This window comes from Tiliqua scincoides, chromosome 6 (assembly GCF_035046505.1).
Source record: "Tiliqua scincoides isolate rTilSci1 chromosome 6, rTilSci1.hap2, whole genome shotgun sequence".
In the NCBI taxonomy this organism is placed as follows: Eukaryota; Metazoa; Chordata; class Lepidosauria; order Squamata; family Scincidae; genus Tiliqua; species Tiliqua scincoides.
Window position 1 is genome coordinate 71,733,105 of NC_089826.1, and position 23,644 is coordinate 71,756,748.

The following is a 23,644-nucleotide window of genomic DNA, read 5'->3' on the forward strand; positions in this document are numbered from 1 at the left end:
TGCCTTACAATCAGGATTGAACCTGAAATCTCGTATATATGAAATCTGTGCTACTAAACTGTACATCTCGCAGAGATGCCTTTCAGGGTTGGTTTACATGGCTGAGAGCTCTACATTTTATGCACAGGGCTTCTACAAATCTCCTGTGTACGTGACTGTGGAGTTGGCTGATGGATGAGATTTGGTGGTACTACTTTCCCTATCTGGCTGCTGCCAAAAAGTATTGTCTGTAGGTTGCTGGCTGCCACTGTACCTGAACTCTTATCTGAGGTGAGCAGCAGGGATCTACTTGGACATGTGACAGCTATTTAGCTGCTGCAGGTCCAAGTAGACCTGTCCATGCTGCAGAGGTTTAGCATAAGGGAACTATTGTTCCCTTACCTAGAGGAGACCTCTGCAACAGCCCCACCCATAGGATGCTGCAGTCACCATTTTGGTGCCACTGCAGCACTGGGGGGGGGGGCAGAAATAATAGGATTGTGATCTTAGATCAGGGCCACTCAAACTCTGACCTGGATGCCAGATCTGGAGTTCAGGTGGATCCATCCGCCTGGTGAGCAGACCATTTGGTTCCGCCTGGGTGCTGTGCCAAGTCCTCCTCATTCGGAGGACAGGGACACTCTGGGCAGTTGCATCTGCCTGGACGTCCTGTTGCACAGCCTTCTGGGACACCAGGCAGCAGACACAACTACCCAGAGTGTCCCTGTCTTCCGAAAAAGGAGGACTTCACGTGACGCCCAGGTGGAATGCTCAGATGTGGTCTGGATGGGAACCATATTCCCAGCACACAGTGGTCACGAGTCTGAGCTGCCTTAGATGCTTGGTGAAAAACACAGATTTTCAAGAAGAGCCTTGAGCTAAACTGGCTCCTTATATGGATTTATAGTTTTTGGCTACTCTTTTTGTTTTGTTCATTTCGTTGCTTAATTTTGCTGCAGTGTGGCATGTTGGTTCACTTGCTCTACCTGTTATATTAATTTTACTGCATGCTTGGATATTGTATTGCCTTTATTTTTGTACAGTTTAAAATGATTTTTTTTAAAATTTTAAAAAAAGTATGGCTGATATTTCCAAGTAGCAGTCTTTCTTTCCTGTGTAGAAATAGATAATTCAGACCCTCAAAAGAAAAAATTCAGGTTGGAATTTGCATCATTTCACATTTGCTGACATTCCTTTCCATTTCTAACTTCATTGCCATCTCTCAAATGTGATGGAAATTTCTTTTGGATTCGCTCTGAATCAGTTTTAATAATCACTGGTTGGTCTGAAATTGGTTTAGATCATTAAATACGTTGCCACTTCAATCACCCTTCAGTTCTTCTTGTAGGCCTTTAGGGGGGCAGCCTAGGGATTTAATTCCTTCAAATTAACTTTATAATCATTTTTATTGCATCCACTGACCTACTTTGTGAGCTTCATTTAAGTAACAGTTAATTCTGTATTCACATGCTAATAATTTGATATACCTTACTTCTTCCCAATGTTTCTGAGTGTGCTTTGAAAAGATAACCTAATTGTGACCTCAATTACTTGTTTCCTCTGGGCAGTATCTTTTCTTAATATGTTTTTGAAATTCTGACAACATATTAGAGGCTAATCAATATGTAATTAGAAAAAGCAGAAATCCTTAATTGATAGTAGGACTGGTATACCACATTGCTGATGTAACCTTGGATTTCTTACATTTTTTATTCACAGTCTGAAAAATGTTAAGATTTGCCATGACAAATAGAAGAGGAAAACATGGAACCTTCTTTAGTCTCATTGGCCAGCACATGCGAAAGGACCTTTTCCATAGCTGTGCCCAAGTTCTGGAATTCTGTCCCCTGGGAAGTTCAGTGATTGACTAAAGTCTGAGAGGGGTGGGGCAGCTTGAATTCCAAAACAGGTCCTTTATCTCTTTATTCCACACCACAGATTTTGTGTATTTTTACAAATTGGGGAATTCCTTAGTTTTGACTTTGTTGCTTATCTGGGGGTTTTGTATTTAATTACATAAGAAGAACACCGCTTGATCAGGCCAAAGGCCCATCTACTCCAGCTTCCTGTATCTCACAGTGGTCCACCAGATGTCTCAGGACAAGAGACAAGACAATAAGATACCTGTATCCTGTTGTCAAGTGGCATTGCAGCTGGCTTTCTGAGATATTTGCTTTTAGTATTGCTTTTTTATAGTTTGTTTTTAATTGCTCTTGTTAACTGCTTTGGGGGTATACATCTACAAAAATAAATAAGAGTAATTTAAAACACCCGAAGGGCGCAAGTCTAACCCCTTATGTCAGTACTTTCCAGCACTGGCATAGCGGTGCCAATGGGACTTGTGCTGCATCCTGTCACTCTTGGAGGCCTCCTCAAAGTAAGGGAATGTTTGTTCCCTTCCCTCAGAGCTGCATTGCCCTTATGTCTGTGCTGGAAAGCACTGACATAAGGGGTTAGGATTGTGCCCTAAGGTACTGTTCTTTTACAAAGTCACTTTGCTTAGGGTTACCAGATACAAATGGGGACAGGTGGCCTATACCTTTAACCATTGTATAGAAGAGGGAATTTGGGCAGGTGCATCTTAGCGTGGAGGTGTTTAAAAAGCTGCACCCATCCAAATTCCTCTTCCGAACAATGATTAAAGATTTAGGCACTCTGTCCACATTTGTATCTGGTATTCTCTCTGTGGCCATTTTAAGGCATAAAAGGACAACTTCTAGTCTACTTCCTGCTTCAAATTCATCTCCCAGAGAGTGTTTGTTGATGATGAAGTGATACGCGAACTAATTCGGTTTTCTGACACTTCAGTATTTCTCAGAGGCATATATCTAACTTCATAACACAATATTTTGGGAAACCTGGCTGTCCTGCTGAGAAAGCTTAATTTGATTGGTGTGTATAATAAAGACTAAGCAGAGAAAGAGATAACTAGAAAAATACAAATTGCAGTTTGAAAACATGGCTAATGAAATTATTCCCCAGCTGTAAAAAAATAAAATAAAAAAGATACTCATTTCAAATGTTTGAAAAAGAGAGATCGATTAGGCACTGCAAAATCAGCCAGAGGTTGAAAAAACATTTCAATTTTGCCTCAATGAAATTAAATCATTTTTTTTTTTGTAAAGAGCTAAACTGTTCAACTTTTAACTGATCACATGTATCTGACATATAATTGTTTTTGGCTCTGGTCCCTAACCATGTCAAATGAGCAGGGGATGCCTGTAATAGACAAAGCATAGAACTGAGAGCCCAATCCAATGCATGTCTACTCAGAGGTAAGTTCCATTAAAGTCAATGGGGCTTACTCCCAGGAAAGTGTGGATAAGATTGCAGCCTGAAGCTTGACTGACAGTTCTAGCAGCTGCTTTGATTGTAACTACTGACTTTGTATGAGACTGATTCAAAAACTAGTTAAGCTGAAGTTCTCCTTGACCATGTTTTCTTTCTTTCCTGAGCAGGAGTCATGGTAGTCACTCTGATCTGGACCGGGACTGTGGCATAAGAGGAAGGGGCTTCACCTCTTTCCTCCCCATCTTCCTCATCCAAGTCAACCTCACCTGCTATTTAGGGAAGAAATAACAAGCACATCAGGCCTGAGCACATATTTAATATAACATGTGGTTTGGTCTCAAATCCAAGTACAGTACTTGAACTTTAACTGGTTTATGGATTAGGTTGTGAGGGAGGTTGGTATTATTCTAGCACAGCAGATAGCTAAGGCATCCTATCTGTTATCTGTAACAGATTTCAAAGGCTGTGGAAGATGAACTCTGCCTCAGAATAAGCATAACTTAACTTTAATCTTTGATTCCAGTTTACCACTGAGGCTTTTGAGCTGCTTATGATTGGTGGGGGAGACAAATTCGTACTTTTCTCTCCCTCTTGGGGTGGACAGTGGCATCAAGTGATGACTTGCCTGAGTGCGAAAAGCCAGCACAAATTAAATACAGAAAGAGCTTTCATATCACCTGCATCACCTTCAGGGCAAAGCTGTTCAGTGGGGGTAGTTCACATATTTTAGCAGAGAGTCAGCAAGTGATCATTCATCATGTGATTCATTAGAGACCTGTGTGCTCTACTACAATTCCCCCCTTCCTTTTAGAATCAAACTAAACACTGCAATGCAGTATGTCTAAAATGCTGCTTCTCTCTTGCGAAGTACCTCTGAGAAGGAGCCATATATAGCAAAGAAGGATGGGAGGAGGGTGCTTTGTTTAGTCCTTTCCCTGCCAACACATTTTCCCCTGGAATGGCCACCCTGCTGCTTTGATTTATGCAGTTATTACTTATCTAAGATTTTTCTAGACTGCCTTTTGACTGCCTTCTAGACTGAAGCATGTATCAAGTTAATGCTGACATGCAGCTGAGTTATAACTTTGATAGCCCAATCCTATCTAACTCCCCCACCTTCCGCAAATGCAGCCGTGCCACAGAAGCATGTGCTGCATCCTGTGGTAGGCAGTCCCAGAGGTCTTCTCGAGGTAAAGGAACATTTGTTCCCTTGCCCAGGGGATAACCTTTGCTGCCCCCCAGGGGCCACTTGGAACTGCACCAGCAATTTTGCTGGCACACAGAAACCCAGAAAGGTGTACCAAGGCCAGGCAAGGCGTGATGATGCTGCTGATATTGCCCTATTCCCGGCCTTGACCCACCTCCTCCCCACCCATCTCTGCCCTGTTCCTCCCCCTCCTCACTCTGTTCTGCCAACTCACCACCCCCGGCCTGCCCCACATGCCAACTTACCAGCATCAGGGCATTTTTGCTGCATGTGACTGCCTGGCTGGCTGGAATGGCATGTCATCTTTCACAACCACTCTAAAGCATGCTGTGCTGGAACATGAGTTACAATGGCGCAGCAAGCCCATAGGTTTGGACCCTTCATTTTGTATGAAAAGAGAGAAGCACCCACTGGGGCTGTTGGAAGGAAATGCAGCTCCTGTTCATGTCATGATCCTTTGCCCCAAGGGATTATTCATGCCTTGGAGGAATCAAAGCAATTACTTTTAAATATGTGTATATTATGACTTTACTAGCTTGGATACTTAACTACTGTAGCAGATGCTGTTGACAGCAAGGACTTGCCCCATGATCCCCACGTTGTCCATCCACGCCCTTTAGGTAATGAATCCATGTCCTGCACAAAAATATATTGAATACTGTCAACCATTTGTATTATCAAAATCTAGAAGGAAAATCAATACATCTGTAAGGGTAAAGAGATGGGGGTATTACACGAACAGTTATTTTCTGTAATTTTCCGAACTGTATTTTCCTGTAATTGCAGAGAATGGTATTAGTTCTTTCAAAAAGCATAAAGCTATTCAAGATTGTGATGATGTTGCATTATGCTGGAGTAGCAAGGGTTCACTTTCCAGTGGGACCTTAAGTGTATGTTGAAAGCAGCAACTTCTTGGAAAATAATAATTCCAGGATATTGGCCTATACTATTTTTCTCTAAACTGCTTCACTAGTTTTTCAGACTTACATTGGAACAGTGAGTTTCACAGAATGTTCTGAGGAACCCTGGAGTTCCATTGAAAATCATTTGTTGATTATTTTATTTGTTATATTTGCATCCCACCTGTCTTCCATTATGGAACTAAAGGCAGCATTCACAGAATTCCTAGGCAGTCACCAGTCCAGGAACTGGCTACACCTGGTATTAGCTTCACAAGTTGGCAGTGGGCGCACTCCTTAAGTCAATGCTTTCCAGCATTGGTATAGTGGTGCCAATGGAACATGTGCTGCATCCTGCAATTGGCTGTCACTCACTGAGGCCTCCTCAAAGTAAGGAATGTTTGTTCCCTTACCTCAGAGGTGCATTGCCCTTATGTCAATGCTGGAAAGCACTGACATAAGGGGTTAGGATTGTACCCTGTATCATGTACGATTCTCAGATCATGCCCTGGGACCAATGTCTGAGCTTATCAACTTATCTCCAGTGGCAGGATCCCTGAAGGGTAGACTACTACTACTGGTTTCCCTACAATGTACACTGTACAAAGGTTTTGGGTATTTCTAGAACATACACTCTGTTTATATGGGACGGTGGTGTGGCTGAAGAAGCCTGGCTCATGTCCCTAACCAACAGACCATGATATTTAAAATGCCCCCTAAAATTCTCTGCAAAGCTCAGAGGCTGCTTGGCAGACAAATCAGTGTGGAAAGAGTTCCTTGAAGGATAGAAGTTTGAAGATCACTGCAACAATGTATTAAGGAAAGTAAAAATTCTGCTGCCTTTTCAGAGATTCACCCACTTTAAGTATAACTTAGCTTTAATAAGTACTGTATGCTTTGACCTGAAAAGAAAAAAAGAGGAAAAAAGTAAATAATTTATATATATGATTCTCTTTATCCACTATGGAGAGAATGAATCATCTCCTCTTTCAGGTTCTGCTCTAGATCTTTTATCTGAAACCAACCAAATATCTTTCTTAAAAAAGCTTAAATTCCTAAATGAAGAATTAGCTGAATACAGTCTGACTGAAAATTGATTAAATTCTGCTGACCAGAACAAAGCAGCTATTGCTGCTCTGCTTTTATTATTTATGATAGGCACATTTAATAATGATGATGTTACTAGTTCTGTGCTTCCACCGGGGGGCCAAGCTCAACATTCCATGAAACTGACACAAAGGTCAGTTTAACCATGTACATTAATGCTAAGTTTTTACCTTTCATCTTCTGGTCATTCTAGGTTTTCAAGGCAGCAGACATGCCTATTGTATGTATGTGTGTATTTGAGCACACCACAAAAACACAATATGACCAAGACATAGAGAGGCAATACAGCTCTGTGCATGGAACATAGTGAGATGCACTAATTCTACAAAACCAATGGTAGGCTCCATACTCCTTATCAGCTGTTTTGGTTTGCTCACTAGATAAAAATCAGCTGTGAAGGGACAAGCTGAATTGCACAAAAGGAAGGAGGCACTTTTCTCTTTCCAGCAGAGACTAGTTCCATGTCCCTTTGCACCTAACTTCATCCACACTAAAGTATAAATATTATTAAATGATTTTAATATATAAGACCTGTTTTATAATGTAGTCGTATCCCATATTCATAAGAACAAAAATCATCACTCGTTCTCAACATCACTTATTGCACAGGGTTGTTGTGAGGACAAAAGGAGGGAAAGAATAACGTATACCACCTGTGGTCCTTGGAGGAAAGGTGGTAGAAAAATGTGAAAAGGAAGAACCCAATCCTGAACTGCCCAATGTCCAAGGCTGCAGCTGTGCCGAAATGGCTGCCACTGCATCCTATGGGTGTTGGACAGCCACAGGCAGCTCCCGACGCCTCCTTGGGGGAAGGGGACATTTGTCCTCTTCCCCAAGTAAGGAAAGCCTATTCTCCACCCAGAGCTGGCTCAGTGTGGGCTCACTGGCCGGGTGGTAAGTGTTGCAGGTGTGTCTTACAGTACATTTGCAATACTGCACACGGTTGCTAAGCTGGAGCATGACATTCAGGATTCTTCGTATTATGTTGTATGGTATTTTATTCCTGGTTTTCTGGGAATGCATTCCTGAATAGTTCCCAGAGATTCTTAAAGTTCTGTACCCATACTGTAATGAAAGTACAGTACAAGGGGTAAAATGTGATATATTTTTCCTTTGGTAACAATGATGACCAAAATAACACTGAATGCTGATAACCCAAAATAGTAACTTTTATGTATTCCCAAACATTGTATCTTCACATAAACAAAAGGTGTGCAATACTTCATTCTTAGTAGAATGCAAGATTATTATGAATGGGATGGGCAGATCAGGGCAAGGATTAGGGCCTCGGGGGGGCATGTTGTGTGTGGTTGGTGGGCAAGTATTGATGGAGCCTTCTCTGCTGATATCTTGATCACCATTTTGCTTTCAACATGCCCCTTGGGCCTGCTTGAACTTGCACCAGCAAAATCGCTAGTGCAGAATTGAGTAGTCCCATTGAAGGTGATGCAGGTGCAGAGTAGGGTAGGTAAAATTTTTTTTACTTCTCCACTCCCACATGGTCTTCAACTGCCTGCAAGACGGTGCTTGCACTGGTGTCTCTGCGCCATGTGGGCAATATTTCGTTAGGATTGGGCCCTCAGAGTGGAATTATACATTATGATAAACATGGAATAGGATCACTGTCAAAAATGGCAGCCCTGCATCAAATTCTCCCCCTCTCTCCATAATGTGGAAGCCAGAAGTTGACATAGGGCTGGCATTAGAAGGGAAGCTATTTTAGTTAGTATATCAGTTTTGACTGTGTTGCAGAAAAATATAAATAATTAATTGGGAAAATGTTGTAGGAAGAAAAAGCATTCCTTACTGGGTCACTCTGTTCATTTAACACTTCAGTCCCAGGTTCTGGTTCCAGGCTCACAGTCTCACTGCATTCAGTCAGAATGCTTTCGGCTACGTCCCCACTTGAATGTTGTTCATTAGAAGGATGTACTGAGGAGGCTGGGTCCCCTTCTGGTTCATTGTTGGGGCTTTCAGAAACTTGCCTCTCTTCATCTGGTGGGGCTATAAGCTCTGCTTTTTCATTGCGTCTCACCACGTCAGAAGTTGAAATGTTACTATCAGGTTCTGACAGATCTTCATTTTTTTCTTGCGTTAATAAATCACTTGTGTCACTTGACATATTTTTAAATTCTGCAGGAACAGAAGAAAGAAATCAATACATCTGTAATAGGCAATAACAAACTTTTGAAAGCTTAAAAAAAAGAATCCAATAACAATTTCCTCATGGAAAAGAAATACTAGAACATATTGTAACCCTTATGAGTCCTAGTAAAATCAGAACATTTCAAATCATAAAGAGTGGAATCGCTTCTCTGTTCTGTCTAAGAGGCCTGCAGTTCAGAGCTCTTTCAAGAACTTTATCTACTTCACCGCCCAAGATGATAAATTGATTCAAGGGATGTTAAAGGTTATGGCCTAAAGGCCTGTTGCTTAAAAATAATCACTTTAGTCCGCCACGCAAAGGTGGAGAATGTGATTTGAAAACCAGAAATATTAACATGACATTATCAGATAGATTCACGGCATCTCTATAAGAGTTCTTCTAATATATTTTTATATTTTAAATTATTATTATTATGCAAGCAGACATTTAAAAAAAACTATAGCACAGCTTATAATTTTGTTTAAGCCATTTCTGCCCAACGTTGCATATGCACAACAGAGACCAAATCTGTACACCTGTGGACCTGACAAAAGTGGGTTTTAATACAAATAGTAGAATCCTTCCCTGTTCTAGATCCACATGCTCCACCACTGCAAGCAGAGGTATAACACACTGCTCCAGGTAGGGCAGGGATGTCACCTGCATCCTGACATCACTTTCCAGTTCTCCCTGGAAAAGAGGGCACTTGCTGAGGCAGCTTTGTGCAACCCCCACCCCATTCCTTCTCCTGTGGAGGCTCTCTTCAAGGAGATGGAACAGAGGGTGTGAAGCCACCAGCATCTTCTGTGTAACTAGGGTGAAGAACATAAGAACATAAGAACAGCCCCACTGGATCAGGCCATAGGCCCATCTAGTCCAGGTTCCTGTATCTCACAGCGGCCCACCAAATGCCCCAGGGAGCACACCAGATAACAAGAGACCTCATCCTGGTGCCCTCCCCTACATCTGGCATTCTGACTTAACCCATTTCTAAAATCAGGAGGTTGCGCATACACATCATGGCTTGTACCCCATAATGGATTTTTCCTCCAGAAACTCGTCCAATCCCCTTTTAAAGGCATCTAGGCTAGACGCCAGCACCACATCCTGTGGCAAGGAGTTCCACAGACCGACCACATGCTGAGTAAAGAAATATTTTCTTTTGTCTGTCCTAACCCGCCCAACACTCAATTTTAGTGGATGTCCCCTGGTTCTGGTATTATGTGAGAGTGTAAAGAGCATCTCCCTATCCACTCTGTCCATTCCCTGCATAATTTTGTATGTCTCAATCATGTCCCCCCTCAAGCGTCTCTTTTCTAGGCTGAAGAGGCCCAAACGCCGTAGCCTTTCCTCATAAGGAAGGTGCCCCAGCCCCGTAATCATCTTAGTCGCTCTCTTTTGCACCTTTTCCATTTCCACTATGTCTTTTTTGAGATGCGGCGACCAGAACTGGACACAGTACTCCAGGTGTGGCCTTACCATCGATTTGTACAACGGCATTATAATACTAGCCGTTTTGTTCTCAATACCCTTCAGCTCAGAACCCATCAGCCTATATCTAAAGTTTTGATTTTTTGCCCCAATGTGCATGACTTTACACTTACTGACATTGAAGCGCATCTGCCATTTTGCTGCCCATTCTGCCAGTCTGGAGAGATCCTTCTGGAGCTCCTCACAATCACTTCTGGTCTTTACCACACGGAAAAGTTTGGTGTCGTCTGCAAACTTTGCCACTTCACTGCTCAACCCTGTCTCCAGGTCATTTATGAAGAGGTTGAAAAGCACCGGTCCCAGGACAGATCCTTGGGGCACACCGCTTTTCACCTCTCTCCATTGTGAAAATTGCCCATTGACACCCACTCTCTGCTTCCTGGCCTCCAACCAGTTCTCAATCCACGAGAGGACCTGTCCTCTAATTCCCTGACTGTGGAGTTTTTTCAGTAGCCTTTGGTGAGGGACCGTGTCAAACGCCTTCTGAAAGTCCAGATATATAATGTCCACGGGTTCTCCCGCATCCACATGCCTGTTGACCTTTTCAAAGAATTCTATAAGGTTCGTGAGGCAAGACTTACCCTTACAGAAGCCATGCTGACTCTCCCTCAGCAAGGCCTGTTCGTCTATGTGTTTTGAGATCCTATCTTTGATGAGGCATTCCACCATCTTACCCGGTATGGATGTTAGGCTGACCGGCCTATAGTTTCCCGGGTCCCCCCTCTTTCCCTTTTTAAAAATAGGCGTGACATTTGCTATCCTCCAATCTTCTGGCACCATGGCCGTTTTGAGGGACAAGTTGCATACCTTAGTCAAGAGATCTGCAACTTCATTCTTCAATTCCTTAATAACCCTTGGGTGGATGCCATCAGGGCCCGGTGACTTATTGATCTTTAATTTATCAATGAGGTCTGAAACATCTTCTCTTTTAACCTCTATCTGACTTAACTCCTCGGTTAGGAGGGGCTGTTCGGGCAGCGGTATCTGCCCGAGGTCTTCTGCCGTGAAGACAGATGCAAAGAACTCATTTAATTTCTTTGCCATCTCTAAGTCTCCTTTTATCTCTCCTTTCCCTCCCTCACCATCCAGAGGGCCAACCGCTTCTCTGGCAGGTTTCCTGCTTCTAACATATTTGAAGAAGCTTTTATTATTCCCCTTAATGTTGCCGGCCATGCGTTCCTCATAGTCTCTCTTGGCCTCCCATATCACCTTCTTACATTTCTTTTGCCACAGTTTATGTTCCTTTTTATTCTCCTCATTAGGGCAAGACTTCCATTTACGGAAGGAAGCTTCCTTGCCCTTCACAGCCTCTCTAACTTGGCTGGTTAGCCATGCGGGCACCCTCCTGGATTTAGTGGAACCCTTCTTTCTTTGCGGTATACACCTCTGCTGGGCCTCTATTACTGTTGTTTTAAGCAGCCTCCATGCACTCTGGAGAGATTGGACTCTTTTTACCCTCCCTTTCAACCTCCTTCTAACCAGCCTCCTCATTTGAGGGAAGTCCGCCCGTCGGAAGTCAAGGGTTTTTGTTAGAGATTTGCCTGGTATTCTTCCCCCAACGTGCACGTCAAAACGGATCGCAGCATGATCACTGTTCCCCAATGGCTCAGTAACGTTTACATCTCTAACCAGGTCCTGCGTACCGCACAATATTAAATCCAGAGTCACCTGTCCTCTGGTGGGCTCCGTGACTAGCTGATCTAAGCCACAGTCATTTAGCACGTCAAGAAATCCGGTTTCCTTATCGTGACCAGAACACAAATTGACCCAGTCAATATGAGGATAATTGAAGTCCCCCATGATTACAACCCTGTCCCTCCTTGTCACCTCCCTGATCTGTTTCCTCATTTCAAGGTCCCCATCAGATTTCTGGTCTGGAGGACGATAGCACGTCCCCAGTATTACATCGCTGCACAAGCCTGGTAATTTAACCCACAGAGATTCTACGGTGGAGTCGGACCCACCTTCAATCTCTACTTTGCTGGATTCTATCCCTTCCTTAACATAAACGGCCACCCCACCTCCAACATGCCCCTGCCTGTCCCTCCTGTAGAGTTTATAGCCCGGGATTGCGGTATCCCACTGATTCTCCGCATTCCACCAGGTTTCCGTTATGCCCACTATGTCAATATTTTCCCTTGTCACCAGACATTCCAGTTCTCCCACCTTTGCTCGTAGACTTCGGGCATTCGCATAAAAGCATTTATACACGGAATGCCCCAGGATGGGCTGCTTATTTGCTCCTTTGTCCCCGCATCCTCTCATTGTGCCAAACCGTCTATCACATCCCATCACACTACCTTTCCCAATTTCTTCTCCTACCCTGCCTTTGTCTTGTTGTTCTCTAACCTCCCCATCCTCATCCCATAGGGATGAGGAGTCCCGAACCGGATGCCCCTCGCCTCCTGTCGGCCTTCCCCCAGGGATCAGTTTAAAAGCTGCTCTGCCACCTTTTTAATGTTATGCGCCAGCAGTCTGGTTCCATTCTGGTTCAAATGGAGCCCGTCCCTCTTGTACAGGCCCCGCTTGTCCCAAAACATTCCCCAGTGCCTAACGAATCTAAACCCCTCCTCCCTACACCACCGTCTCATCCACGCATTGAGACCCCTGATCTCCGCCTGCCTAGCTGGCCCTGCGCGTGGAACAGGTAGCACTTCAGAGAACGCTACCTTTGAGGTCCTGGCTTTCAGCTTCCTGCCTAAAAGCCTAAATTTGGCCTCCAGGACCTCCCAGCTACACTTGCCCACGTCGTTGGTGCCGACATGCACCACAGCCGCTACCTCTCCCCCAGCACTGTCTACTAGCCTGTCTAGACGAGAAGTGATGTCCGCAACCTTCGCACCAGGCAGGCAAGTCACCATGCGGTCCTCACATCCGTCGCAAACCCCCCTCTCTATGTTTCTAATAATCGAATCCCCCACTACAAGAAGCCCCCTCCCCCCCTCCCGCCGAGGAGTATCCCGAGTGCGCTCGGATACGGGCCCATCCCCTGGAGAAGGGGTCCCCCCTAGGGGATTGTTTCCCTCCTCTCCAGGATGACGTCCTCCAGTCCTGAGACTTCCCACCCGGGCAGCCGAGGAGCTGCACGCCTGAGGTTGGGACGAAGCCTGATCGTCCCCGGAAGTCTCCCCACAGTCCTCCTCTGGCTGCCTGCGCTTCTCCAGGTCGGCCACCAAGGCTTCAAGGGAGCGGACGCGTTCCCTGAGAGCCTGGAGCTCCTTGCACCGAGGACACACCCATGACTTATGCCCCAGAGGCATATAATCATACATGTGGCACTCGATGCAGAACACTGGATAGCCCCCACCCTGCTGTTGACTGCATGTCTGACTGCATAGCTTTTTTGTTGTTGTTGTTTTATTTAGGGGTCCTTTTAAAAACCGTACACTGGATAGCAGCCCTTTTCTCTAGGGAAGAGGAAAGGCAGCGTATGGGGCCCTGGCCTCCTCGCCCTGCTGCTGAACTCGCCCAGATGCTAAACTCTTGTGCCTTACCTGGCACTTAGTTCCCGAGGCACTGGGTTCCCAGAGGCCACACGCGTCTGCAGAGAGCCTCACGCGATGGCCCGCCTAGCTTTATACTCCTGGCTGGCTCCTCCTCCCTCCTCCCTTCCTGATTGAAAGAGTCAGTAAGAGTCAGTAATGTGCCTGTGGCAGGGCCAAATTTGCCCTAGTAACATGTCTGACTGCAAATACTTTTCTTCAGTCAGATTCTAATACTAGAAGTGAGTTGTGCTGGGTCAAGATGCGTTGGAAGTGAGGGAGCGGAGCTGGAGAAGGGGTGGGGGTTATTATTAGTAAGTCTACTTATATAATGCTTTTCAACAAAAAAAAAGTTCACAGCTTAGTCTTCGCCCAGCTCACAGGTGTACATATTTAATCTCTGTTGCTTATATGCAACATCTGCAATATGAAATGGCTTAAGATAGCAAAACAAGGGAGGAAATTTCAACTCTTTCACTGTTATATCTCTTTTTTGGTAAAAATTAGGACTTTCCCCAATTTATGCATGAATGAATGAACAGATATACTTGCACCCCAAAGATATACTTGCACCCCACCCCACCCCCCATATATGATCTGGCCCTTAGTTATACTTTGAACAAGTATAAATTAACACCATCAGTCCCTTGCATTAGACTGACATCTGCTGACAGATCGCTGCTCTTACAGTGCTCTTCCCAGCGCCACCCGCTCCTTGAAAGTGATGTCTCATTCACACATCACAGGACAGTAATGCATGTCTGGGTGTTTCTTTGGAAAGGTGTGCACATGGCAGGGATTGCTGGCTCAGGGCCCGAACCTCTCCAACTTTCTAGCACTGATGCAGCTGTGCCAACAGGGCATGGCATGCACTGCATCCTGTAGTTGGGAGTCAGTCACAGAGGCCTCCTCAAAGTAAGGGAATGTATGCTCCGTTACCTTAGGGCTGCATTGCAGCTGCATCAGTGCTGGAAAGTTGGCTAGGGTTGGGCCCCCTGTCTCTGCAGTTGGATAGGATTGGGCCCTCAATCGCTGGCTCGTTGGTGCTTTGGGGACACATCTATGGCCCCCGGGCGCACGGTTCTCCAATTAGATAGCTTTCACACGTTCTGTGCAACCCGTGTCAGGCGGTCCTGGGGATGGCAGACACGTTACAGCCATGCATTTTCCCAATCCAACAGTTTGCCAAGGCTTCCTGGGTCTCTCAGTGGGGAGAAGCATCTGTGCAAGCATCCTGCCCCCCTTTTCCAGATCAGATGCCCTCCCTGTTTGGACCCCCAACCCGCACCGTGCCTCTTTCGTGACACCAGAGAGCCCCCTTTTAAGGACAAGAGTGTGTGTGTGTGTGGGGGGGGGGTGAGCTGAACTGCGAGGGGTCCCCAAGCCCGCTGTGCGAAACGCTGCGCCAGCCGGAGGAAGGGGGACTCCCAGTCCGGCTTTGCGGGGGGGGGGGCAGCGCAGCTTCTCCCTCCGCCTTCGGGCGCCCGAAAGAAAACTTGGGCCAAAGTTCCCCTGCGAGGCGGGGAGGAACAGCCCCTTACCGCTGAGCCGCTGCCTGCCCGGCGCGCCCCGGCACCTTCCTCTCCGCCCGGCCACGTCGGCACGGGCTGGGCGCTGGAGGGCTGGCGGACAGCGCGGGGAAGGACGGCCTCCTCCCCGGCTGGGGGGCCGTCCGGCCCTCCCCTCCAGCGCCAGGCCGCCTCCCGCCCACGCAAGCCCAGCCTGCGAGCGCGCCCCGCCCCTGGCTGCGCAAGGAGCCCTTCGGACCTTCTCTCCGGGCAGGTGGGAGGCGCAGGACTGGCGCGCTCCGCCACCTGGGCCGGGGGCGCTGCTCCCGAGGGCTGTGCGGGGCTGAGCCGGAAGCGCCCCTGGGCCCAGCCCCCTCCCACTCTCCGGCGCCTTCGCAGCCCAGGTAAGGCAGAACCTGCCCGTACTTGCAGGGCGCCCCGCACGCCCCGCTGCGCCGGCATCAGCCCTGGAAGGTGGAAGGCAGCGGGCCCTCGCGCTGCTTTCAGTTCCCCCTTCTCTGAAAGAAGCGCAGGCACTGGACGCTTTCCACAGCGCGCTGCTCTCTGGCTCTGTCTGTCTGTCTGTCTCACTCACACACACGCACTTGTCAGCGTTCCCCGTGGAGCCCCCTGAGAACAGTCACAGCCTCTTCCTTGCCTGCGGGCGACTCCAGTTCTCAGCACTGAGATCTGTTCAGCGGTAGAAGTTATTCTAGGAGACCATGAAGTTAGTAGAAGCGATGATGAAGAGACACTTGGCCAACAGTCTGAGGCAAAGAAGGAAGGCCCATAGCCAGGGAGACAGACCAGGGACAGACTGCACTTGCTCCCAGTGTGGAAGGGATTGTCACTCCCGAATCGGCCTTTTTAGCCAGACTAGACGCTGTGCCAGAACCACCGTCCAGAACGCGATACCATAGTCTTCCGAGACTGAAGGTTGCCAACATGATGTGGCAGAAGGTCCAGGTGTTCTGCAGATTTCATTTTTCCCCAAGGAAAGTACAGAAAGCTGGCTGATGTGTTTTTATTCCAAGGGCACATTTTTCTAAATTATAATTGTAAATCAGAATTGCTTTAAAAGTATACTAGATAGATGATATAGTGTCAACAGAAGCAGCCACAATCCTTACCCATGCATCTCCCCCCACCCCGTCCAGCCCAACAAGCCTACAGTGACCAATCTGTAGAGATGTTAGAAAATGGTTTTATTTTTTCTCAGATGTGGGTTTTTAAAAAATAAAATAAAATAAGAAGTGCAGAAAGCAGTGTTATTTGTTTTTATTTTGTTATCACAGAAAAAAAATCACACTTCTAGCTCTAGGTCCTGTGTAGTCTTCAATGATCCTTCATTACATACAGAGAAATCTCTGTGGTGTAGTATGTTACAAACTATACATCAGAGCCCCCCCATCCCAGTCCACAAGCAGATGAGAAATGCATACATTTCTGCCCTATTGCTCCCCTGCAATGGGTTTTCAGAGGCACACTGTTTCTGATTCAGGAGGTAGCATACAGCCAGTAATAGACCTGTCCCCACTTAATTTGTCTAATCTTTAAAACCCATCTAAGCTAGTGGCCATCACATCCATTTCATTGGATTGGTGCTTGGCTCTGAGAGAGGAAGAAGAGCTCGGCCTCTGAGAGAGGAAGAAGAGCTTCTTTCCATCAACACCATGCAAATTTGCATAAGCCTCAACCACGTCCCTCTTTAGTTCCTTTTTTCTAAACTACAAAGCCCTGCATGTAACCCCTCCTTGTGTGACAAGGGTTCCAGCCCCCTGATCATTTTGGTTATCCACTTATGCACCATTTCCAACTCTACAAAATCCTTTCTGGGATGTGGTGACCAGATTTAACCGGTTACAATATTAGTAGTTTTGTTTTCCGTCCATTTTTCTGATAACTTCTAGCACGGAATTTGCCTTTTTCACAGCTGTCACTTCCTGAGTCAATATTTTCATGGAGCTATCCACCATGACCCCAAGATCCCTTCTTGGTTCATTGGTGGTAGCTCAGACCCCATCATTCTATCAATGCATGGTGACAACCCCCAGAATTCCTACTCCCCTGTTTCAAAATAGGGTACTGAATACTTTTGGATTGTCACCATTAGGAGTAGCAAATGGTTTTTGATTATGTTCCATCATCCCAGAAGGCATCGGTTTGCACATTCCTCCTATTAGAACTGGCATGCATCCAGTTTGGGCACCCATGGCCACCTCACTAAGATCTGAAATCAGGTAACCACAATTTGAACAATGAGATAGAACAGTGACATCACCCAACAAAAGGCATATATGCTTAAGTCAAAAGATGCTCTTGCCTCTTAACCCTGACTGAGAGACTAGTGCAGTGTTGGGATCTTCCCCATCTGTCAGGAAGAGATCTGCCCATAGTGGATGGAAACCATTATCTGGAATATGTAGTATAAGGTATGGGAGTTTAGGAAGTTTTGCCAGACTTCTGTTTTATTTTCCATACTTGCCTTTTACCTACTTGCATTGTAAGACCTGTGCCTAGGTTTTCCATTGCCCAAGTGTTTTTGCATTTGTCTACTTGTAACTGCTTTTTGTGTCTGCCATCCCTGTTTCAATAAACATCCCTCTTATTTTTAACGTAAGACCTGTTTGGCTTTTTTGATTCAGTGGGAAACATATTATCCTCATGACTGCTAGTCCTATGTTATTGCATTCATGTTTGGGGATCTACTTGGAATCTGAGATCACCATGCAGCTGGGAGGGAGGATCTCCCCCTTATTTTATTTTAAGCCTTTATTTTATTTTAAGTCCTATTTTAGCCTTTGCAGTGGCCGAAACCCTTTGGGGAGGGAGTGAAGAGGGTGCCAGCTGCACTGCCCCTTCTCCTTGACCCATCAAAATGTAAACTTGGAGATTTTGCGTCAGTGTGCATGACTTCACATTTGTTGACTTTGACTACACCAGGGGTGCCCAAACCCCGGTCCTGGGGCCACTTGCAGCCTTTGAGGCCTCTCAATGCGGCCCTCAGGGAGTCCCCAGTCTCCAATGAACCTCTGGCCCTCTGGAGATTTGTAGTCACATTAGTTGACTGCATTGCTATCCTGTTGCCCATTCCCCCAGTTTAATTATGAACTCTTCAAAGTTCATTTACTTTGTGATATATGCCTTGTATATAAGGTAGTACATATACCTTGTGATAGAATGAATTTTTAAATGTGATTTGTTTCATTGCATTCTGCACAAAATTACACCTTGAATAGAATATAACATGATGGCATTATTCCTATAAACTGTTAGCGATTTTAGTCACTAGTGGTGCCACCCTCCTGTGTGCATCACCCAGTGCAGCCCGCACCCCGTAGCGACACTACTGGACGTATGCCTGGAGGTTGGAACTGCAGAGAGTGGAAGTGCAGAGGCACCACTGTCTCTGGAGTAACTAAGTACCTAGAGTGTCTGATGTCGCAATTTCCTGGTTCCTCACAAGACAGGCATGGGGACAGTAGTCTGCATGAAGGAGGCTTCTGCACAGTGTCAAGGCTATGTACCTTAGATAAATTTGTAGATAACGTATACACCTGTGAAACTGACCTATTGTACCTGTGACATTTTGCAACCACCTTTGAAGCCAGAATATAATATGGAATTGCCACCAGCCGTAATGACAGTCACACAGTACTTTCCCAATCTTATATCCTACCTTTCTTCCAAGGAGCTCAGAATGGGATGAGGGATGGGGTTACCTCATCCTTGCAACAAGTCTGTGAGGTACATTGGGCTCAGAGATGAATGAACCAAGGCAATTCATTGACCTTCATGAGAATAGGAATTTGAACCCTAGTTTCCTGACTTCTAAATCTAACCATTGCATTGTTTTCACTATGCACACACCACACGTATACATAGTGAGAACACACAAGGCCACACAAAGTCAAAACCATTATTTATAGGGGTTTATAAGCAATTATGTATTGAAATTTATGGTGGCACATTATCTAAATGCTTCTAGATTCATATTTAAGTGCAATAAACTTTTCTTGAGAGTTTTAAAAGTGATTTCATATATGTTCTAATGAAATTTTTTTTGCACACCTTCAGCCACTTCAAAGAGAGGATGTCAAATAGTACTTGCACTTAAAGAATCCTCCTGCAGCATGGCATATACAAGAAGCCTAGCCACCAGCAGTTTCTTTGTGTTTATCTTTCTAATAACCTTCTGGAATATCCAGCCTTCTGTGGAAAATGGATTTGCAGCAAACTTTTCAAAGAGTTTCCTTGATGCTGTTCCTAAGAAAATTCCAACAGAAACAATGGTGTTGGATTTGTCACACAATACTATATCCAAACTTCATATTTCTGATTTTAGATATCTTTCCAAATTGCAAGTATTAATTCTGACTCACAACCGCATCAGACAGCTTGACTTCAGTGTTTTCCAATACAATGAAGATTTAGAACATATAGATCTGTCCCATAACAATTTGAGAACTCTTTCTTGTTATCCTGTTAGAAGACTCAGGTATCTAGATCTCTCTTACAATGACTATACAGCCATGCCTGTATGCCCTGAGTTTAGCAGGATGCTACAGCTGGAACATCTCGGCCTGAGTGCTAGAAGAATACAGAAATCAGATTTCAACGTTCTTTCACGTTTACAGCTGGATTCTCTATTTTTGGACTTAGAAAACCTCTCTGAATATAGTCCTGGACATCTTCTAATGTTCAACACAAAGAGTCTTCGAATTGTACTTCCTACAAATACGGAATTCCCTGTTGTTTTGGATCTAATGCTCATGGTAACTGAAAGTTTAGAACTCTCAAATATCCAAGGGAAACAAGTCAATGACTTAAAAATATTCTTGTTGAAACTCAACAGGAATTCAGCATTATTAAACTTAACACTGAGCAATGCCCAAGGATCCCTTGGAGACTTTGCTAATGTTCTTTGGGCTATAAGGAAATCAGCCATTGAGTATTTGACTATCTACAATGCCACTGAAGTAGAAGATGTTCCATATAAGGATGAGCTTGTTAGCAAACCGCTCAAAGTTTTGACAATTAAGCACTTCAAAAGCCAAGTATTTATTAGAGAAAGTTCACCATATGATACATTTTCAACTCTCAACATAGAAGCCTTGACAGTTTCTGATGCAGGTCTGATACACTTCAATTGCCCTATTAAGTCCAGTCATTATATTTACTTATGTTTATCATATAATAGTTTAACAGATCTAGTTTATGAAAACTGCAACAACTTAACTTTCCTTGAAACACTTATTTTACAAAAAAATCAATTTAAAAAACTTATCAAAGTGAGTGCAATGACCAGTCACATGAAGTCTCTGAAATATTTGGACATGAGCCACAATTTATTGCAATATGAAGATAACGAGAATACGTGCCACTGGGGTGGAAATCTCATTAAACTGAATTTGTCATTCAACAAATTGTCTGAGTCGGTCTTTAAATGTTTGCCAGTCAATATTCAAATGCTTGATCTACAAGACAACCAAATCTCAAACATTCCTGGAGAGATTGTTGAGCTGGATGCTTTAGAAGAAATCAATTTGGCATCTAACAAACTTGCTGATCTACCGGGATGTGGCCAATTTAGAAATCTGAGATTAATGAACATAGAAATGAACACAATTGTCTCACCATCTTCTGAATTCTACCAGACCTGTCAGAGCATCAAAATGTTAAAAGCTGGACTCAACCCATTCATGTGCTCCTGTGAAATAAGACAATTTATTAACCTTGAAAAACAAGGAGCTTTGAAGCTGATTGGCTGGCCCAGTTCTTATGTGTGTCAATACCCAGAAAACTTAAGTGGAATCCAGTTAAAGGATATTCATGTATCTGAAATTTTTTGCAATACAGCTCTTTTGGTTGTCTTAGTACTCTTTATTACAGTGGCCATACTGGCTATTATGTCTTTTCTCTGCGTCTATTTCAGTGTATCCTGGTATCTAAAGATGATTTGGCAGTGGGCTCAAGTAAAACGAAGGAACAGGAAGAAGCAGACTGAAGAGCTCCTAGACACTTTGCAATTCCATGCTTTTATTTCCTATAGTGAGCATGATTCTGTCTGGGTGAAAAAGGTCCTGATACCAAACCTGGAGAAGGAGGATGGGTCCATTAGAATCTGCCAACATGAGAGGAACTTTGTTGCAGGCAAAAGCATCATTGAGAATATCATAGACTGCATTGAGAAAAGTTACAAGTCCATCTTCGTGTTGTCTCCCAATTTTGTGCAGAGCGAATGGTGTCATTATGAGCTCTACTTTGCTCATCACAAATTATTCAGTAAAAATGCTGACAATTTAATCCTCATCTTGCTGGAGTCAATCCCTGCATACATCATTCCTGCCAAATACCACCAACTTAAAGTCCTCATGGCCAAGAAGACCTACTTGGAGTGGCCGAAGGAGAAGAGCAAGCATGGAATTTTCTGGGCTAATCTTAGAGGAGCTATTCACATTGAGCTTCCAGTGGTTCCAGAAATGAATGAATTGTCCATTTTTTAAAAATCATTTAAAAAAATTTCTACTTTTTAAAATCACTGTGTTCAGAATGGGTTTATGTTGTACATGATGCAATATCTCTGGGATAAATTGGGCACCTGATCCAGTGCAAATTCCCCTGTGCCAATGAAGTGGGGCTTGCAAATCTGGAAAAGAGCAGGACTAGCAGTAGAAGCTTGAAAACATTTTCAGGTAGCTGATCTGATTTGCTTCCAACCCTGAGAAAACTCCCAAGGACAATATGAGCTGAATGAACAATTTCTAATGCTTTCTTGAGATCATACAACATCAAGCAGAGTGTTCGTTGGAGCCCTGCCCTTCACGTGACGGGCAGGATAATAGTATTTCGTGTAAAGGAAGGCAACCCTGGATGTAAGAGGAGTCGTCCCCCCCAGAAGGTTACACACAAGTTTTTTAATTACTGTTATTCATGTAAATCAATATTATCATCCTTACAGCTACATTGAATTACATGAAATTCTGCACCCACAATTGTAAAAAAAAAAAATCTTTTTCTCTCTACCATATTACAATTTATGACTCATGTCTTTATCATGACCTCTGCACATAGGACTGATAAACGTATGCATGTTACATTCCTGCATTCCCATATAGAACCATTCACACATTCTATGAGGCAAAACTGGGATTGCCATCAAGTATACATTCAAGACAATCATGAGCCCTTAATAGGCATACCTGTATACTTGTGTTTAGAGGTGTCAGAAGCTTTTGGGTAGGGGTGGTCGAAATACTGAACAGCTGTGTGAAAACATGCATGCCTGACTGCATTGAAGTCAGTCCTGTTCAGTTCAGTTCTGAAAGCTATTAAACTCTGTCCACCACCCCCTAGTTCATTGGCCAAAGGTCTCAACTACTTACTTTGGGGCAGGAGAAAAGAAGGTGGCAGAGGTGAAGGTGACAGGAGGTCTCCCATGCGCCCAGCAATGTACAGTTTTTTTTGCCAGGGCTGGAACTACAAGTCCCGGCTTCACTAATGGAGTTGCTTGCTTGCTTTTCCTTGCTGAGAAAGATGTGCTGAGCATCTTCCTGGGGATGTTGGAACATATAGTTCCACCCTCATACCAGGTACCTGAAGGTTCCGCCACTACCAGCACCTCCATGCTCTATGTTTTCCCTTTCTGCCACTGCAGAAAGTGCTTGAAGGCCTGCAGCAGCTGTATTTGCCACCACTGTTGCTTTTGTGGTACTAGTTTTGTTCCTGGTACTGGCCTTGGCAGCTGTAAATGTAAGACAACCCCCTAATTTTTAAAAAAAATCTGAGTTTTAAAAAGTTAGGGAAAAAACTATCTCATGTAGTAGTAGTGGTAGTAGTAATTATTATTATTATTATAAAGAATACTTAGTGTTTGTATAACATTTTCTTGTGCAAAGCACTTCACATGTATTACCTTGATATTGTGCTTCCAGATTCCTTGGTAACTAGGAATCTGGTAACTCCTACAGCTGATGAACAAGGGTGTGTCATGGATTCAGCTATAGTAACATCACCCAGCTGAGCTCTGGCCAGAGAAGGGAACTATAGATCCAGTCACTGTACTCTTTTACCACTAGAAAGGTTGTTGGAAGAACTTACATTAAGGGCCCAATCCTATCCAACTTTCCAGTGCCGATGCAGCCACAACAGCAGCCCTGAGGTAAGGGAACAAATGTTCTTTTTCCTTGAGAATGCCTCAATGATTATCCCTCCCCATTGCAGGATGTGCTAGAAAGTTGGATAGAATTGGGCCCCAAGTATTATTAGCTCCATATTGTTGCTGGAGAGCTGAGTCAGAGCAAATGAGGCTGCAATCCTTTCGACACTTACCTGGGAGTAAGCCCCATTGACTATAATGGGACATTTCTGAGTAAACATGCATAGGATTGGACTCTAAGGCCCAAATCCTGTCCAACTTTCCAACCCTGGTGTAGCTATGCCAATGGGGTTTGTTCTGTATCCTGTGGTGGGAGGGTAGTTATGGAGGCCTCCACAAGGTAAGGAAACATTTGTTACCTCGCCTAGGAGGGGCT

General features: G+C 44.5%; 2 protein-coding genes across 2 annotated transcripts in view; one reads left to right on the forward strand and one right to left on the reverse strand.

Annotated features, from left to right (window-relative positions):
• FAM114A1 (family with sequence similarity 114 member A1) overlaps positions 1-15,264 on the reverse strand; it is a 34,923-nt gene extending 19,659 nt beyond the window's left edge. The window contains exons 1-4 of the mRNA XM_066632311.1: positions 15,144-15,264; positions 8,291-8,616; positions 5,027-5,113; position 4,855 (exon numbers count right to left, since the gene is read on the reverse strand). Coding sequence (XP_066488408.1) covers position 4,855; positions 5,027-5,113; positions 8,291-8,605 — 403 coding nt within the window. The 5' untranslated portion in view covers positions 8,606-8,616; positions 15,144-15,264. The remainder of the gene's footprint in view (positions 1-4,854; positions 4,856-5,026; positions 5,114-8,290; positions 8,617-15,143) is intronic.
• A 4,135-nt stretch (positions 15,265-19,399) lies between these two features.
• Positions 19,400-22,107, forward strand: LOC136655381 (toll-like receptor 6). Its single transcript, XM_066631779.1, has one exon. It carries the CDS (start codon positions 19,400-19,402, stop codon positions 21,614-21,616), a length of 2,217 nt encoding a protein of 738 aa, XP_066487876.1. The 3' UTR covers positions 21,617-22,107.
• The last annotated feature ends 1,537 nt before the right edge of the window (positions 22,108-23,644 follow it).